The 21,160-nt window shown below is 35.1% G+C and overlaps 1 protein-coding gene across 1 annotated transcript in view; it reads left to right on the top strand.

Moving 5' to 3' along the window:
- GABRA2 (gamma-aminobutyric acid type A receptor subunit alpha2) overlaps positions 1-21,160 on the top strand; it is a 143,014-nt gene that overhangs the window by 77,848 nt on the left and 44,006 nt on the right. The window contains exons 5-6 of the mRNA XM_036763697.1: positions 16,591-16,811; positions 19,318-19,400. Coding sequence (XP_036619592.1) covers positions 16,591-16,811; positions 19,318-19,400 — 304 coding nt within the window. The remainder of the gene's footprint in view (positions 1-16,590; positions 16,812-19,317; positions 19,401-21,160) is intronic.

The following is a 21,160-nucleotide window of genomic DNA, read 5'->3' on the forward strand; positions in this document are numbered from 1 at the left end:
ATAGGATACATGGGCAAGTGACTCAGCATAAAAGACTGAGGGTAAAGTTAGAAAAAAGCTATAAGAATTAGTTCTGGAGTTATCACAGCATCCTCTACTTGGGAAACAATCTGAGGAGAGAGATATATTGACATACTTATTACTTGGGAAAATTTTGCATAGACAAGTTAAGGTGATATATTTTTTTCCATTAGAGAGAGATAGAATTATGTCTGTACTAAGGGAGTCAACAAATATACTTCAGAGCAGAATTGTTTTAGTGTTTTCCATACTGAAGATACATGAGGAAATAATTCAGTTAGATTAGAGAGTCTATTTGAAGGTGTTAGATGACATTAACAAGGAAATAGAGTAAACGGCAAGCCTAAGGGTTTAATACCTACCACAAGTCCCTGGGTTGCAACTCTATCTCTCATTCCAAACTGTACCAACAAAATTAGAAGCAGAAAGTGTTATAGAAATTTAAGTTTAATAACCTAATTTGATATGCATCCTATGCCAGATTTGGCACGTTGTTAGGACAGTAAAGAATTGCTAAAGTCATCTCAACTATTGATTTAAGGAAAGGGTTTGGGTGAATGTTCTTGGATGAAAAATCCAAGCTTCAAATAACTTTGGTAGTATTAGATTATGTGTTCAGTGTATCTTACCCTTTGGACCAATGAATTTATTTACCTCTTTCCTCAAGCTGGTTAATGTTTCACTCAGTGGACTAGGGACATTTTCCAGATTGCAGAGCAAATGGAGATATATTTAGCTATTGTGTAACAGGGCATTTGAAACATTTCAGGATGTGCACAGCCTATCAAAATGTTCTTGGAAAATGGGAATTTCTTTGCACTCTTTCTATATTCTTTTACTGAAATCCACTTCTGCCTGGTACTCCCCAGAGGACCCTGGATTCTTGGACATGCTTTGCATTTCTAAGCATTCATTCTCTTATGCACTGCTGGAACCTTAAGTCAGGAGGGAAAAGGAGAGTAGTCACTGTTGTCACTTTTTGACTCTCTTTTTTTATCTCCAACACTAGCTGCCTCTATTCCTTTGACAACACCTTTGCCTGTCTTTAATACTAGTTCAGATTCTCATTGTAGTGGTCCAGTCATCTCCAGGACATTATTCTTTCTTGTTTAAAGAGTTTAGTATCTAATTTATAGTCTTCCTCTCCACTCCAACACTTTCACTTATGCAAAGGAACATCAAAACATGTCATTGTCCCCTTAAATGCCCAGCCTACTAGTGCTACAACAACCTCAACAACTATAAATCACATCTTCATTTTCCCTCATGTTCATGAAGGGATGAGCATACCATGATCTTAAGACCATTCAAGCTTGGCATTTCAGGTATCGAAAACCTGGGCTGGGCTAAGGGAACCATGGGAACCCTGAGGCTGTGGGGCCTGGGCCTAGTCACCGTGGACAGGCTCTTCAGTTGTGAGCTATCTAGACAGGCTAGGTGCTACACCTTCAGGGTAGAGAAGGAGGACAACATGGAGCATGTGTTCCCATTGACCATGCTCTGCCTCACAGAAGATGCTAAGGAGTAGTGCAATATTGTGGAGGTGGTGGCCCAAAACCATGACAATGAGGAAATTGCTGTGCCCCTGGACAACCCGAAACTGTCATGCCAACCCATGCTCAACCCAGGTGACTTCCCACTCCAGCCTCCAGTGACCTTCTACCTGAAGTCTAGCTCTGGCCCTGTGCATGTCACTGGGAGGCACCAGATTCTCTCTATGGAAGGCAGTGAAGTCTCAGAAGAGAATGAAAGTGAAGACAGGGATGCAGAACTGCTGCCCATTCTACCTGCCAAGAAGGGGGCAGGGGAGGCTATAACTGGCAAGGGCCCACAGTTGTCTCTCCCTCCTACTCACATGGTCCTGTTTCTCCTGGATGTTTCAAAAGTGTGTTTTATGGTTTTCTTGATTGCTCATCTGCAAGAGAATAGGGGCACCAGAACAGGTCAAAGAGACAAAGATAAGGAACCCTAGTGCCCTTTCTTACTCCTCAGCAGAACCCCATCCTGAAGTCCCAGTATCTAGAGTGGGATATTGAACCAGCACAAGCCCTACTTCCTCCCCCCTCCTTTTCCCCACTTACCTCTTTGCTCTAGGCTTTTCTCACCCACATATGGGGAGGAAGGTGTGAGATTGTGGGTGAGGAGGGGCAAAGGTAGTGGAAGAATAAAGATTTTCTCTCCTTTTGCTCTTCCTCCTGAATGGGACAGACCATTCAAGTCTTTCCACATTCATGATCAAGAACCCTGTAATTCTTCCTTCTCACCATAGCCTCCTAGACTTCAAGTTATTATGTGAAACCTCTTTCTCCCTTCCATAGCCAAACTCCTTTAAATGGGTTTATTCATTGTCTATGTTTTTCACCTTCCATTCTCTTCTTAATCTCTTGTAACTGGTAACCTCTCACGTGACACTGGCTTTTTTCAGAGTCACCAGTGATCCCAAATGGTAAATCCCATGGTGTTTACTCAGCTCTCATTTTTTTACCTCCTCAGTTTCTGACACTCTACCATATCCTCCTGGATGCTCCTTCCTTCTTAGTTTCTGTGGCTGTTCTCTTTTGATTCTCCTCAGTATTCTTTTTGGATATAAGCTACATATATTTTAATTGTATATTACATATACACAATAATCCTATATATGAATAATGTGTGTATAAGTAATACATACACATCTGTAAATTGTTAATTATATTTATACTCTGTATATTTTATACATAATGCATAGTATCCAACACTATACAATATACTGAGTATTATATAGATATAATTGTATTCATATAGTACACGTATATGTAATCTGATATTCACACATTCTATTTATATATGTGAATATGCATGTAGATCTATGTGAACATATGTATGTATATGCATATGCAGACATGTGTGTATGTGTGTGTATATATATATGTAAATATATATACACATATACATTATACATACACAAACAAAAATATGCATTTTGTGTATTTGGTCATTAGCTTCAAATTTAAATCCTTCACAATCTGACTCCCAAATACTTACTTGATCTTAATTCAGAATACCTTCATATACTCTCTGTTTCAATCAAAGTGGCCCAGTAGCTGTTCCTAGCAGAGAAAATTCTGTCTCTTGCCTATGTGGCTTTGCAAAAAGGCAAACTACAAAAATGTTTTCTTCCACAATAACAATAAAATTAGCATTAGTGATTGAAGGTTTGCAAAATGCTTCATAGGTATTATATCGTAAGGCTGAGAGGCTAAGTGACTTACTCAGGATCACATAGCTAGTAAGTGTTAGAGACAAGATTAGAACTCAGGTCTTCCTGACTACCTTTAGCACTGTATCCACAGAGCTCCCTTAGTGCCTCCACAAGTCTCCCTGGATGCACAACTACTTCATCTGGATTGTAGAATCTCAAAATTCCTTCAAAATATAAATTATTGGTCCCCTCTGATGCAAGGCTTTGCCTGACACCAACAGTCATTTATTAGCACTCTGTCTCTCTTGAAATGACTCTCTATATACCTTCTATTTGTGGTTTAGCCTTCAATCTCAAAGAGGACCAATATTGTGTTTACTTACTTGTGTATATGTTATATCCCTCAATTGCAATGTAAACACTTTGAGGATAGACACCATTTTATTTTTGACTTTGCATGTCTAGTGCCCAGAAATGTCTTGCTTATAATTGGCACGTAATTTGTGTTTGTTGAACACAATATATATAGGACCTAAGGTTGTCTACATAAGACTCTTGTTTAATAGACTAAACAAAAACTATCAGAGCCTATCAATTTCACAATCCTAAGGAAGCAATCTTTGGGCAAACTGATAAGATGTTGTAGGGATGTCCCTTATTTGGTAGCTTAATTAATTAATATGACTAAATAATAGGACACAAAATGGAAAAGTAAATCAGAAAGAAATAACTGCACCTGAGAATTTCAAGAAGCTTTTGGAATATTGAAATTGGATTTACTTTGTCAAGCTATTTTGAATGCTTCTAACTATTCAAAACCACTTATAATTACAATTAATAAGGCTGATGTGGGAATGAGTGTGTTATGTGTAACAAGACCACAGATAAGGTGAACCATTTTGTAACTTGTAACCCTAGAAAATTAATGGTGGGAAAAAAGGAAATTTTATTAAATGCAGAAGAGATACCTGTAATTTCTTAGACTTGGAATAAACACAAGTGTTTTTTAATTTTGGATGGGAATTTACGTTATGGATGGATCTTCAAACTCTGATGTGGATAAAGACTACAGATCTTCAATAACAAATTACAGAGAGAGTTTGGTTGAAGGAGAAGCTTTGGGACTTACAAGAGAACATGCATCCTGTTGTGAGTTGAATATTTATTTATAAACCAGACTTCTTGTAAGGGAAGGATGAATGTGGATCACCTTGTTGACCTACTCAAACTAAATGAGCACAGTAGCCTGAATATTTGTTGGCAGAGAAATCTACTTTAAGAAATTACAGGGAGATATGAGAAAAATCCACTGCATAACTTGATTCAAAAGCTGTTTTATTATATTCAGGCAAGCTTAAAATATTGAGGGGAAGGGTAGGTTTGACTTTTTAATGGCAACAATAGATAATAGAATACAGTGGAATATCATTGATCTGGTACTGAAGTGAAAATGGAATGTGGAAGGATACAAAGGCAGTTTGCAGAAACCAAGGCTGGAATAGTGTGTTATAAATGATTCATGTTTACTTCAGGAGAAGGAAAATTATTGCTTCATTTACAAAGAGGTTCTTGCTATTCCACTTTCAAGAAAACGCACATATTGAGTTCCTCTTTTCTGTAGTAGGAATGATTTATCACTGAATCATCATTTTCTCCCAGTTCTATACTGGAGATCATTGGCATGCATGTGAAAAATAGTTCACCAGGGTCAAATGTGAAGTTATTAACTATAGAGCTGAGTGAAGACAGCTGGTCTTTATGGGAATGGAATTCACAACTTTCGCCAACTTAGTACTTTGTGTTAATTTAATGTATTAGAAGGTAATTTTTTTGTTTTGGCTTTGTATCATTTCTCCCTTTTCATTTCATCCTTTTCACCTCTGGTTATCTTGTCATTTTGTCTGACAAGATTTTTGGGGACAATGAGACTTTTTAACAACCCGCATAGAATGCATAGGCTTGCTTCCGTATTCTTTGAGAGAGGATCTCAGTGAAAGGTGGAAGTTTGTCTAAAACTTGATAAGATATAGGGAATTATTGAGTGGAACAGAAAATGTGGTAAGTTTTGAAGGGAGCAGAATGTTATAGAGATCATGAAATCAGTTTGGGACAGTGGATACTTATGGAAAAGATACTTAGGGACTTTTATAAGAAGAGAAATACAGTCAAAATGACAGCCGAAATGAATGATTGTGCATCTTGAACAACAAGGCACTTAACATCGATAAAATGAGAACAGGAAAATCAGTAAGGAAAAGTTTAAAGCTTTTATATTATGCCTAAGAAAAAAAATTAAAATTAAAAAAGGTTAAAGATTTGATATTAAGCCTAAGAAGAAAAATTAAAATATATCATAGTTTTATATTATGCCTAAGAAGAAAAATTAAAATTAAAATATAAAACAGTTTTATATCATACCTGAGAAGAAGAATTAAAATTATATACTAAAAATAAAAATTTTTTGTATATACACATAAGGTAGCTTGTTTGAAAATATAGGGAAATTAAAGGGGTATTCCTTTAAATTCATCAACTGTTAGAGCCACAAAAGATAATAGTGATTGTCTCCTTCAACTCCCCACTTGACAGGTGAAGAGAAGTGAAAGGACTTGTCCAAGAAGACATAGCTAATAGGTGGCATTGCCAAGACTGAAGTAGAGGTGGGGAGGCATCACAATTAGGGGTTAGGTGACTTGTGTGATGTCCAACAGCTAGTAAGTATCAAGTATCTGAAGCTGGATTTGAACTCAGACCCTTCTGACTCCAGGGCTGGTGCTCTATTCACCGAACTACCTAGCTGCCCCCAGCCCACAGTTCTTTTCAACATATTGGGCTGAGTTTTCAAAAGCAAAATATTTCCTTCTCAGTTAACTATGGAGGCTAGATAGATGCTCTCTGTAGTGCCTTCTAGCTCTGAGTCAATGACTATATGAGATGCTGTGCTAATGTCACTAAAACGCAATTTTGCAAAACAGAGAATTATCATTGAAATAAAGTGCAGAACAAAGCAGATTGCCCTCATATCAGATTCATCCTTGCACTCTCATTTTGTGCAGAATGTACAGTTCGAGGCATGACCTAAACTGCCAACTCTTCCTGTTCAGGTTAGTGATGAACATTCATAATGACATTAGCCTAAGAGGAAAAAGTGGCATAGCAAAGACAATTAGGAACAACGAAACATGCACACACACACACACACACACACACACACACACACACACACATATTGTTATCTCAAAATCATTAGCCACTCTAATTGTCCAAGGAAAGTTGCAGGACTAAATTATAATTAAAGATTCTAATTACAATGTCTGCAATTAAGTTAAAATCTTTTATTTCAACATTTAAAAATTCATGAGTAAGAAGGTAATTAAACTTTGGAATGTGCTATGCTGACAAGATGACAAAGTTTGTAGTGGGTGTTTAAGCAATTTAAAATGCTTTCTTCTTTCCTTCTACATTTGGAGTGTCTATTCCTGCGTAAGAAACCAGTTATTTGCTTTAATTATATATACATATATGCATGACCAGTACATATGATGTATATTATATGGATATGTATATACATATACCAATACTCGTGTGTGTGTCTATGTTTGTGTTTACATTCTTCAGTTAAATTAAGCATAACTATCAGTCATCATACTTGGGATGCTGCTGCAGAGCAGCACCCCTACTTTACAAGGCAGTCAGGATGTTGGAATAGTTACTTGTCTTTGAATAATGAAAGCATAGGAAGGAACCTGTCTTTCTCAATGTAGAGCAGTTTAGCCTGCATTCTGAAAGTTCATGCTAGTCATGCTAGTATTAGATCATGTTCATATAATAGACAAGTAACATCAGAGCTAGGATTCTTTGTCACTCTCAAACAACAAAGTTCATGCTAGTCATGCTAACATAAGGTCATGCTAGTTTAAGCAGACAAGTAATATCAGAGCTAGGATTCTTTGTTGCTTTCAATCAATAAGCATTTATTAATCACTGATTATATTCCAGGCACTATGGATTGAGAGAATGAGAGCACATGTGTTGCCTATTAATCTGTCAAAGTCACTGTTCCTGTGTTTGCATTCATGTGCATGTAAGGAAAATTCCTCCACTCACTGAAGATGACCTATTCGTATGCAGTTTATAATCCTAGAGAGCAGCCTGTAACTTTGAGAGGTGACTTGAATATGCATATCTGCATCTATGTTTATTATGATGTTTGATTATGACATTTGGATATTCATGTATTATATTTTATATTATATATCCATCTGGCTACTTCTCCATAAATGCATATAGCCTTTCTCTTCCCCCAGGTTCTCATCTTGTCCCTTTTTTGCCCATGTTTTCAGATAAATTATTGATGAACGATTCACCTAATATGCTGTCTGCTTTCACTCTTTCCTCCTTCTCACTTCATACTCAGCCACCTCTTTTTCTAGTGATATGTGTCCTCAGTATTATCTTTTATGTCACTCCTCCCATAAAAGTCCACTCAGCAGCATCTCCATCAGAGAGTAGACCTAGCAGTGCAGTGTCAACTAGAGTGGTACCAGGATGTTGTTAATATTTTTTGCATGGATGTGGATTTGTATAAATACTAGAGCTGCACATGTCTTCCATAATTTACCTATTTATTTAAATACTCACAGGAACCGTAATATAATTGATGTGAATATCATCTCCACCAAACTAGTGCAGTTTGACAAGTCTCCATTCACCTTAGTAAAGTTGCTGTGCATCATCGTTGTCAAATATCAACAACCTACTCCCATCCCCAATCATCACTTCTCTGGACAAGAGTTCCTTTGAATTTTATTTCACTAGTCCTGTTATATGGACACATGGTCCACCTTAGGACCTATGCTAGAATCCTTTGTAAAACTTTCAGACATTGTACGTGATTGGCATATAACTGTTGAGGACAAAGATCACTTCTGTATCAAATTAACACATTGGAATAAGATTTTCATAGAGCACCAATGTTTTGTTCTAAATATAAAGACCTGCTGTGATTAGTTTATAGGAAAGTTGTGAGTCTTATCCCTCTCCATCTATATAAGAGAATAATTCCACTATATTTTCATATTGCTACTTAATTACTCTTACAATTTTCATTGAGGGGAGTTTAGAGTTATACACTTTTTGTACTTAAACTTAAAAAAAATTAAGGGAAGGAAACAGTATTTTCCTTTCTTGGCACACAGCCCATATCTGCCCTCTCAGTAGGATGGTAGGGAGCAAATAACAGTGCTTTAAAAAACAACATGCAGGCTTCTTGTCCTTCTGTCTTTAGCCTTTGTGAAGCAATTTCCACTTATACATTTTCTACTGAAAAACTGACAGATTATCTACAAAAGTTATTTCAATGCGAGAAATTTAAGGCATATCTCAGTTTTTTAAGAGGCCTTAGAGAACAGAGCAACAATGCTTAACACAATACTGATGACCTTTAGTGCTCCAGTGCTAGTTTGAAGACATAGCCTGGGAAGCCCAGTGCCACCAGAGGCATACAATTCCACTAGTTTTGTTTTCTTATTTGTTAGGGAGATTTGCTTTATATCAAGACAAATCATTTTCTCTATAGCTTTCATCCTCTGGGGTCAAGTTGAACAAGCCTAATTTTTCTTTCATTTGTTAGTCTTTCAAAAACTTGAATAGAGATGTCTTATCCAACCCCTCTGCACCTTATATTTTTTCTTCTCTAAAGTAAATGTCCTTACTTTTTTCAATCAGTTTTTATATAGCATGAATCTGAAGACTTTTCCCATCCTAGATTACACTTGAGCTGCCACATTCCAGTTTATGGATAGATGAATGAATGAATGAATGAAGAATTACTTATTAAATGCTTACAATGGACCAAACACTATGTTGAGTGTGGGAGACAAAAGTACAAAAGCATAGACCTTGTTATCAAGGAGTTTTTGTTCTGACAGGGTGAGATGAACTACATGGGGGAGTTGTAGTAAGAGAAGGGTATAATGGTTTTTAAATTCCCAGTGATGGTGAGTATAGGCATAAGGAAGTAGATTGACATGCCCTTTGAAGGAACAATGGCAGAGTCAGTTTGATTATGGATCAAGAAATGGGCAATGGGTGGGATGGGGAGTGTATATACTTGGAGGCAAAGTCATTGGTGAAATGATGCCTGGGGAGTAAAGAGAAGTATCGCTGAAGCCAGGCCTAGATACAGTTGGTATTTACTAATCAGGATTGTAAAGGCCAAGAGCAAGTGTTCAGGGGGTAAATGTGGTGGTGGTCAGAACTGAATGGGATATTCAAATTTTGCTTTGACCAGGCCAGGATATAGTCATATTATCAACTCCTGTACCCTGGACACTGCACCTGCTTTAATGAAGCCTAAGATTGCATTAGCTTTTTTGGCTATTATATCACACTGTTGAATTATATTGAGTTTGTAGTCCACTAAAATCACCAGGATAATGGATGACTCATTGGCCATATGATGTCATTAAAATAATACTCATCTTAAAAATATGCGTAAGAAGATCAGGCTTTGTTTTCAGGGCAAAATTTTGCATCACATGAGGTCATTTCCCTCAGCAGGTTCCCATCATTTTCAACTCAGCAACTATAGTTTTTTCTTGTTGGCAGTTTATAAATGTATTCAATTGAAGTGACTCATCACAGAGATTATTTGAAAATTTAATTTATATCTAAAATAAACTGAATTTAAAATTATTTACAGGTATCTGAAATATATTAGGAAACATTAACAGAAGGAAAATGTAGGAAGATGTACTATTTTCTTCAAGTGATTTTCACTATTATCATTACAAAAACTTGATACCTTTTGTTTCTCATACTAAGAAAAATGATTACAAATAAAATCTTGTTTCAGACCAGAAAGAAAAATATGTATTCAAAGTAGTTCTCAGAAACAATCTAACTATATATGATAGAAATGAGGTAGATAAAAAACACAACACCATATCGTAACATGAATATAGAACAGATCTAGAATTAAGTTGGGTATAGGGACTAGGATGGACAACATCGGGAATATTGTGCAGTGCTTTTAGAGATCTCAAACTGCCCAGTTCTACTAAAGTTCATCTCTTTAACAGTACTATTCTCCCATTGATACTATATACTATATCACTGAGAGTCATGGAACACCACAGTCTCACAAGAACAAATAACCCAAAGTATAATGGAAACACATATATTCTAGGTATATGGGATATAGTATGTTGTTAATGAATGTTTTTTCATGAAATTTGTTGTAAAATTCATTGTTGAGGGCATGCACAATCAGAAAAAGAATGTGGTTGGTTTTATAGGAAGAGTGGGAGAAAACATTTGACAGATTAATTGATCTGCATGATGTGAAAAGAATAACAGAATGATTTCCCTCTCATAAAAAGACGTAAGAAACGCACGATTGAGATGACATTGGTACTTGTATTCTTTATCTCTGTATAAGGGGGACCTATACCAATTAAATCAAGAATGAAACTAATCATAATATAATGTTTTGAGGGATCTGTGATCTCAATTATGTAGGTACTCTGGTGATACAAATTGTAATTCATCAAAGCAATCTTAACCTGTGAAGCTTTTGTTCAGATTCTCCCATAATTTCTCCAGAGGAAGCCTGTTCAATATGCTAGAGGCCATGCTGTAGAGCCATTTATATTTTGTGAATACTGATTATATAATTGTGAACATAGCCAGTACACTGTTCTTTACTCACTTTTACTATATGGCATTGGCAATAAACCCTACCCCTCTCAGGGCCATCATAGGATTCTCCACAGCTCTTTGGATTATCCACAACTTAATTTCATTTAACTCTCTTGATTTCATTAATATGTGATGATTCATTAACAAATAGAATCATTGGAATAACATTACTGTTAACAATAATATGGAATAAATTCTCCATATCTAGAGACAGCATGGTTGTATAGAACTGGATTTGTAATGTTTAAATCCTGCTGTGTGATCTTGGGAAAAATTATCCTTTCCCTTAAGATTCAGTTTCTTTTTAAAATGAGGACAATAATTTTTTTAAATGGGTTGTTCTGAGGATAAGATTATATATACATATATACACATACATATGTGCATATATATGTTTGTAAACCTTAAACTGATTTATAAATATTAGCTATTATCTACATTTCCATTTAAAAGAGAGAGAGAGGGAGGGAGGGAGGGAGGGAGGGAGAGAGAGAGAGAGAGAGAGAGAGGAGGGAGAGAGAGGAGGGAGGGAGAGAGATAGAGAGAGAGAGGAGAGAGAGAGAGAGACAGAGAGAGAGAGCGAGGGAGAGAGAGAGAGGGAGGGAGAGAGCACAGCTCAGTGGAGTTCATCCACATTTATAATCTAAGTAGACTTTTTTTTCATCCAAATGGTTTCTCTTGTATGGACAGCTATGCCTTCTCAGTAGAAGACAATAGAAAAGTACAAATTTTATTCTTTTTTGTGTTGTTAAAATTTTGCCATATCATTACTAAATTGGCAAATTTAAAAATGTATAGATAAAACTATTATTTTGGTAAATTTATGACTCAGATGCGAACAATTGTCTGAAAATGTAAAAGTTATCACCTCTCTCATGAACAGATACATGTAAATGCAGATATATTGAACAAACTCAGATATGACTTTTCATAGTCCTACACAAGGAAACTTTTCTGTGCTTAGTGGCTGACATTAACTGAAAAGGCTGGTTGGCATTTGCAAAGATGCCTCTTAGCTTCTTGGTTAATCACAAAGAGTTGAAACAACAGAAGTGGCATTTTTTCAAAGCCATTTTTCTGCCAGTTTATGACAGAAAAGAAAATTCAGGAACATTTTTGATCGATATAAGAACCACAATTTACAACTACTTTATGGAGACAACCATCATGAAATATTTTTAAAGCTTTTGATAAAGAAGACATTGATTCATTTTTACAATTTTTGGAAAATTCATATTGTTAATGTTTATCGCTGTATCTCTCTCAAAGTCATAACATGAACAAAAAGTGCTATTTTCCAATCAATGTAAACTCATTATTTGGTAGCTGTGTTTCCATAGGAAATCAATATTATCAAATTGCAGTCACTCAACAGCTAAGATAATAAGATAATAGAGCTAGAGTGGGAAAGGAACCCAGGAAGCATCTAGTCCAACTTCTTCCTTTTTCAGAGGAATTACCCAAGGCCCCAGCATTTTAGGTAACTTTCTCAAGCTCTCACAGGTGGTAAGTACATACATGTAATTATACTTGAATAATTGGATCAGAGATGAGGGTGGGAGCTAAAACCAGGTTAAGAAACAAACAGAAGTAATAATTTAGGGCTTTAGTAACTTCTATAGCAATATTTCAAGGTCAAAGGTTTGTTATTTCCTAAGTGTTATAGCTTCTTCTTCTGATGGATATTACCACTTTATAAATTAGTAGAAAAGTCTGAGACTTGCATGAGACTCAGATAATAAAGTAACTTACACATCTTCGGATGCCTGAACTTGGAGTCAGCAAGTTCCAAGTTCAAATCTAGGCTCAGACACTCGAACCCCTGGGCAATTTACTCGTTTTCTTCATTTGTAAAATGGGGATCATAATAGCACCAACCTCACAGAATTGTTGTGAAGATAAAATTAATTATTCAAAATGTACTTTTCATGGCTTAAAGCACTATGGAATTACTAGTTATAATCATTATTTACTAATTATTACTATAATAACTAATTATTACTATAATAACTAATTATTACTATAATAATAATGGTAATAGTAACATTTCTACATCTCAGATTTCAACCCACACCTCATTGATTCCAAGTTTCATTCTCTATGTGCTAAATAATTTTTTTAATATGAAAAATAGTCATGTCGTATTTATATACAAAAACCCTTTATTTGCGTAAAGGGTCTATAAGGTGGGACAGTGGATAGAAACTTTCAAGTGGTGAACATTCTCCTCCAGCTTTGCTTGTGACCTCATGACTCAACTGTCTTATCTCCTTGGAATAGCCATTTGAAATGGCCAGCCCCCTTATCCAGTTGGTGACTTCCTTCGGTGGCTTTCATTTGGAAAAAACTCAGCCTAGCCCTGGAACCAGGAAGACTTGAGTTCAAATGTGACCTGAGATACTAGGTATAAGAGTCTGGGCAAATTAGTTAGCCTCTATTTGCATCAGTTTCCTCAACTATAAAATGGGGAAAATACTAGTATCTACCTCTTAGAGTTATTGTGAGGGTCAAATGAGATAATATTTATAAAGTACTTAACACAGTGCCAGGCACATAGTAGGACCTATATAAATACAATATATCATCATCATGTTCATCGTCATCAATCCATATGTGGCATACTTTCCCATCATAACTCACAAAGTCCAAGAGAAAATGGGCTTAATCTAGTCTAACATATACATGAAAAAAAAAATTCTCTACAATATTTAAAGTAGATATCTAGTCTTTTGGGGGGGGGGGGTGGAATTCCAAAGCAGGGATCTCTTGCTTCCCGAAGTATCCTATCCTACTTTGAGATAGATCTAATTAGTAGGAAGTTCTAGCCCACCCCCCTTAAAAACTATACTTCCAACACTTTAAGTACCATGAAAAAAAGAGAGAACTTTCAATTGGCTTCTATTCCTAACTTAGGTGCTGAACAGCTATGTGACCATATTCAAGTCACTTCAACTTGCTGGACCTTCATTTCCTTCTCAGTAAAATGAGGAGATTGTACTATGTATGCTCTAACATCCCCTCCAGCTTTAAAATTCTACTTTATTCTCTTCTCCAGACTTATTTGCTTACAAAACAAAAACTTCTCTTGCTTCAGTTGCAATTTAGAAATAATTTTATCTACACGATCATGGCTAAGCTGCAATGGGATGGGATTCACATGCAAATTTTTTTTAATTCTTGAACTTGTACAGTCCTTGTGTATTTTTTTTAAAATATATTCCTGTGTGTTGTTATTATCATTTATTTATTTTAGCCCCTGGGCATAAGCATAATTGCTAATAACAGCACAATGAACTTACACATCTTTGTGTTCTTATGACTATTCTACATTTGAAAAAAGTTTTTGAACAAATAGGGACAGGAGTGATTTTTTTTTCTTTCTTTGTTTAAAGCATTGTTAGATAATGAAAAAAAAATGATAAGGGCCTCATCATCCAAACTTGTAAGAAATGAATAGTTTGTTCTCAATAATGTTACTACAGAGTTGACTCACCTGCGTGTCTGAACAATTTCCTTATAAAATCTTTTGACAGCTGGATATAAACAAGGTTAACATTAGAGAATGACATCCAGTGGCAATTGCACCTGTAGTTTTAGAGAGGTTTCTGGGACACTACAAGATGAGGGATTTACCCAGGGGCTCATGCAGCCAGATATGGCCGGTACAAAGCAGGTCATGAAGAAGGGTGTGGCTAGGAGACAACCACAAGAAGGAGCTTCTGTCCAGACTCCAGCACAGCTAATTGCACACATAGCCTTTCATAATGTATGCTGTTTGCTGTCATAATTCACTTAGCATTATTGAGTGCCTATTACATTAAAGAGCAGATTGGGTTGTACATAGAGAACTTAAAATGGCATCAGGAGATCTGGATTCAAGTTACCCTACCAAACACATAACTGTGATGACCTTACCTGAGTCATTTTTCATCTCAGTGCCCTGAAACAGATCTCTAAGCCTATGTCTTTGAAAGTAGATATTGACCTTCATTGTCACTGGAAATTTCTTCTTTTGGGAGATCCTGATCAAAATGAAATCACTCTTCTGGTCTTGGCACCATGCAAAAAGTCACCATAATACAAACGATAGTTTTATATTCTCCTAAGGATTTGAATATTTAAAAAAAGTCTTTTGTTTTCTAAGTGGTGCCTTATCAAATTTGGTGTTTGACAATTACTAAGGTGCAAAAAAATCAAGAATGCACCTTTGGCCACTTTTGCTGCAAGTGCTATTTCTAAATGACTAAATTCAGGCATGTAACTTAACATCTTGCAAAAAAAAACACGTTGCAGTACATTATCAAAGGCAATGAAATAGAAACAGAAGATTGCTTTATTCACAATTGCAAGTTGGGCATCCCATGTTCACCCATCTGAAACTGATTTCTTTCCTCACAGAAATCCACTTCAAGGGCTTTCCCTTATCGGAGCCTGCAGATATGTTGATTCTAATTGAAATTTCATCCCTTTTATTGCAAAAATTCTTGAAAAGAATCAGAGAACAAACATAAACTGATCCTTTCTGAGTGGTGGCGACTTTATCTCCTCTTTATGGATATCTTTCAAAAGACTCAATTTGCCAACATGACCAATTCAATTTTCCCACCTTCGGATAAAATTCTCATTGGTTTCTCTATATAGCATAGATAGAATTAAATATCATTTAGATATGGAATTGGAAAGTGATTTCAGAGATATTGACCATCAGTGCAGACCAATATTTTAAATGACAAAGGCTCGGTTGTGTGTTTATCACTATTAAGTAGCTTCCTATATTCTAAAGAAGCCCTACAATTTAAATTACAGCTTCTCAGATGAGAAAAAAAAAAACAAAAACAAACTTCTATGAACTCAAAAGTACCTGATCCAATCGAGATGATAACACCATATTTAATCAAAATCCCTCTATTGAGCACAAAAAAAGAAGTACAAATAGTTTGCCTGGAGTGACATAGACATCAGGAAGTAGGTGATGATTCATGGGGACCTGACTGTGTCCTCATTAGTCAGATCTTTTTTGTCTTTTGCTTCTAGGTAAACTGCTACCCACTCTTTATTGGGATTAGCTCAGGAAACAAAAAGGAGAGAAAGAAAAAAAAGAAGTCAGGCAGTTTTCTTTTCATTCCTGTGCCCCTTTAGACAAGCTCTCCATGCTCTTCTGTTCCACAGGCTATAGTGAAGTGTTATTCCTCATGATTTTCTGTGAACCCAAGTGAAAGAGCCCAGTAATAAAACAAAAGTTTTTGTTCTTCTTATGAACCCATAGAGCTAAGGATATAGGTACACACCCAATACTGCTTTGAAAATGGACAATGTTTATTTTGTGAGAAATGTAAAAAAAAAAATGGCCCACGTTTCAGACTTGAATGACAGGAAATGGAGGGTGAAAAGTCAGCCCCATATTCATTCTCCAAAAATCACCACACTGGGTGATACAAAAGGAGAAATTTTTTCCTATTATACTCAGATTACTTGAAGTATAGCACTCTGATGAACAGAAATGGTATATATTTATTACTTTATTATAAAGGGAAGACAGACTAAAATTTTCTCACGGATTGATTTCCATGCAAATAACTGCCTATTTTCATTTCTAGCATCTATTTTCATTGATTCTATAGTTCCCATAGTTTTGAAGTGGGAGGGAGGAGGGAATCTATTTTCTTCAGAATTATTTTTCCCCTTTACAGGAATACACAATAGATGTTTTCTTCCGTCAAAAATGGAAAGATGAAAGGTTGAAATTTAAAGGTCCTATGAACATCCTTCGACTGAATAATCTAATGGCCAGCAAAATCTGGACTCCTGACACTTTCTTTCACAATGGAAAGAAGTCTGTGGCTCATAACATGACAATGCCAAACAAGCTTCTACGCATCCAGGATGATGGCACTTTGTTATACACAATGAGGTAGATTTTCCCTCCTGTTTCTCTGTGTTGTGTTTATTTGCTCAGAAATGGACCAGATTATCAATCATTATAGTCTCTCAGTTATTTGTGCTTTTGAACTTTTTTATTGTCATTCATGTTGTGTGATTCTAATGGTCAGGACATTTTGATATGTAGTTGCTAAGAAGCTAGAATATGCAGTATGAGGGATAAATAGGACTAAAAATAATAATGGAACCCATCGTAGAAGTGAAGAAAAGAAGTGGAAGGTAAGTAAATAGGAATTTAGATAATGGTTATACTATTATTATCACTGTGATTTTCCAAGCTCTGTATTTGTTAATAACAATTTTGACATTACTTTAAAGTCTTTTATGCATGCTACTAAATGTTTTCACATTTTGAGTCCTATTAACTTGTGAATTTAAGTTTTAATCAATATAAAAATAAAATAGATTTCTGATTTGAAGTATACGTAATATATCTTTAATGCATTTTCTCCATTAAAATAAATAGAAATACACCCTGTAACTTCAAACTTATGGATGTATTCATCTTTCCTTAGAATCAGGGTTTTTTTGTTATTTTTTTAGGGGGGCAGAAAAGATATGGGAAAGGATTTCATTACTATAGAGAACTTTCCTTGGAGAACTCCCTCTCTCATAACACTTATAAACCTTTGTAGAGTTCTTTATTTTGCTTCTCAGACCAATAAATGCTAGTTGATTAGAATCTCTCAAAATCAAAGGGTAGATCGTCTTATGAGTAAATGCAGATTAAAATCACACATTCATATAATTCAGTGGGCATTTTGTAAAATATAATTTAGGAACAAATTGGTTCTACAATTTTCATATGCAAATAAATCAGCAGCAGAGGTAAATGTTATAAAACTGCCACCCTCTGTCCCCCCAAAAATCTGTTCCCTTTTCCATAGATTTTTTTTTCCTGCAAGTATTCTTTTTAGCTAACTTCTGTGAAATCAAAGTCAACCTTAGAAAACTGATGGCAAATCAAAGAATCAAGTTTATGCGATTTGGTTTATTCTTGGAAATATTACTAGCTAGGAGGAAATTTTATTTTTTGATAAGAGTAGCTAGGCATATTAAGTTGTGAATGTACAAAGTAACAGAGATAAATACATCTCTCTTGATATGCTTCAGATTGTATTCAAAAAAGATTTCAGTTATGGAAAAAATAAATCCCAGAAGCACAAATGTGTCCCTTTGTTTACTTCTGCCTGTGATAACTAAATTCTTTAAGATTAATCATACCCACTTACTAATGAATAAGAGTGATGAGGTAGTTATTCACCATGACTGTTTTATCTTGCTTCTTGTTTCTAGGACCTGATGGAAGGGTAAGAGCTTCTGTTGATGCTGCATTTTGATCAGATTTAGTTCAAGATAAAAAATGAGACTTAAATTTAGTGTTTAAATTAAATGGAGGAAAATAACTTTTCAGAATGTTGGGAATATCATATTTTAGGAGTATATTAATTAAAATATTGGACTTAAGTAGAATCTTAATGCCAAAGATGAGAGAAGTCATAGCAAGCTCAAAAGTTATACTTGACTTTGAATCAAAAGAAATGGGTTTTTATATTAGCTCTGTCAATAGCTGTGGGATCTTACTTTTCTAAAAGCTCTGTTTTTTCATATGTAAAATGAGGAGGTTGGACTACATGACTTCTAATCAATTTCCTGAATCTATGAGATAGATCTTCCATTGTCATTTTCATTTAGGACTAGTTTCCATCCATCCTGAGTAGAAAGCATGAAATAAAAATTTGAATAATTTTCCAATTAATAAAAATGCCATATTTCTTTGCTCTGTTCAGATTCACTCAGCCCAATAGTTGATATTACACCTTACATTAAATACACAAAATCTAGTTTAAAATCTGTGTATCTACTTAGATTTCTGTTTATTTTTATATTTAATTCCAATATTTTAAAGTTACATATTTTAGAGGGAATCTGGCCATGTGTTTCTTTTTTTTTACGTTTTTGTTTAATAAACATTAGTAACTTGAAATTACATATATATATATATATATATATATTTACTTTTCTTTTAAAATTATTTGGAATTATATGAGAAAAAACAGTTGTTAGCAAAATCACCATTTCTTTGTGCTTTTAAACAGATAAATTGTAGCATTACAATGGGTAACCCCTACCCCAACACAAACACACACATACGTACATGCACACCAGAAAAGAAAATTGCTATTTTAAGCAACCTGAAATTATGTTATCTTTATGTCAATTTAAATGTATTTTTCCATCTTGCCTGATTTTGAGTCATCTGGTCAACTCTTCAAGTTTTTGGTAAGTGATGAGATAACGCTTCTTAAATATCACAGAAAAGGAAACAATCAAGAACTTGTTTACCTGCTAATTACCTTGAGATAATAATATAATCTCATCTTCTCTATGGTTGAGAACTCGATTAATTTAGGTGGAATTGCTTTATCTTGCTTTTATGATTGACTTAAACAAAAGACTTGACTTTTAACTTTTAGGCTTACAGTGCAAGCTGAATGTCCAATGCACTTGGAAGACTTTCCAATGGATGCTCATTCATGTCCTTTGAAATTTGGCAGCTGTAAGTACATAGGCAAATGTACAGCTTTTACTTCATTGGAACTATGCATAATCAAAGAGTACTCATTTTTTTTCAGAGTCATCTCTCAATATCACAAATTACCCCAGTATATCTTTAGCCCTGTCTCTATTATCAATCCATCAATCGCAAGTATTTACTGAGCACTTTGTGGATTTATTGCAATTTGCTGATCCACTGCTTTCCAGTGGATGCAATCCAAGAAGCATTCCTTAAGTGTCTACTGTGTGTAAGACAGAATGATAGGCAAGACAAATTTAAAACAAATCCCTCCTCTCAAGGAGCTTAGAGTCTGCTGAAGGAATAAAAGATGTAAATACATATGTATGTCATAAATTGAGGAAGGAGAAAGCCCTAACAATTAAGATCAAGAAGAAAAACTTCCCACAGAAGCCTCTAGCAGTTTATTAACTCCCATGGGAGATAACATCAGAAGTAATTAGAAGAAAATCTACTGTCTAGTAATGTGATATACAGAAGGTTAAGAAAGTATCAAGAAAGGAAGCTAATGAAAAGAGTATTCCAAAAAGAGTAGGGAAACCTGTATTCTTGTGCAAGTTTTTTTAAATGCTTTAGGTTTCATTTTCCTCATCTTTCAAATAGAAAGGGTTATGCTAAGTTACATCCAAATGATTTTTCAGCTTTAAATTCTATTATCTTAGATTTAATCAATTTAACAAACATGTATTAAGCACCCACAATTTGCCAAGCATCTTGACACAAAGAGAAAATGAAAATAGTACCTAGCATCAAGGGCTTTGTAATCTACTTATAGACACATCATTTCCCACCTGGCCACTTTCATAGATTTCATGATCTCCAGAAACCCATAATTCTGCAAGATGATATCAACTTTGAAACTCTCACTTCCTCAGCTCATTTTGCACCCCAGCTGCAGGATTTACTTATGCCCTCCTCCAAGTCCCAACAAATAGTCATGATTCCCTTTCAGTTTATGATCCCCTTGATGGCAGGGACTGCCATGCTTTTCTTTGTATCCCCAGAGTTTAGCACAGAGCACTATATTAGGTGATTAATAAATATTTATTGTTTGACTCACTACTTGGTCTCTAAGGTCCTATCTGAACTAAGATGCATTATGATTTTATTTCAACTTTTACATTAGTATTTTCCCATGGACAGATTTATATATTTGTATAATTCCATTTGGAACAGGCACTTATTTGGTACAAAATTATCCTATATTGAAAAATGTACATACATTAGGAATGATCTTATCAATTCTGAGTATATAGTGATCTGTCTACTGTCAAAAATTTCTGACAGTGAAGCTTTTTTTAAAATTCAATTTTTTTAATTTTTAGTTTACAATAATCAGTTCCACAGGTTTTTGAGTTCCCAATTTTCTTCCCCACCCTTGCCTCCTCTCTCCCCCCAAGACAGCATGGAACCCAATATGTGTTCTACATATACTTTTGCATTAAGCATATTTACACTATAGTCAATTCATAAAGAAGAATGGTGATCAGTGAAGTGAGTCATGAGAAAGAAGAAATAAAACCAAAAAAAGATATAGAAAAAAAAAGAGAGAGAGCAGATAGTTTCCTTCAATCTGCATTCATACTCCATAGTTCTTTATTTGGATGTAGATAGCTCTTTGCATCATGAGACCTTTGGGGCTGTATTTGAACCTTGTATTGATGAGAAGATCCAGGTCTGTCAAAGTTAGTCATCACAATATCAATGTGTCTGTGGTTCTGTATAATGTTCTCCAGGTTCTG

The sequence above is a fragment of the Trichosurus vulpecula genome, chromosome 6 (assembly GCF_011100635.1).
Source record: "Trichosurus vulpecula isolate mTriVul1 chromosome 6, mTriVul1.pri, whole genome shotgun sequence".
In the NCBI taxonomy this organism is placed as follows: Eukaryota; Metazoa; Chordata; class Mammalia; order Diprotodontia; family Phalangeridae; genus Trichosurus; species Trichosurus vulpecula.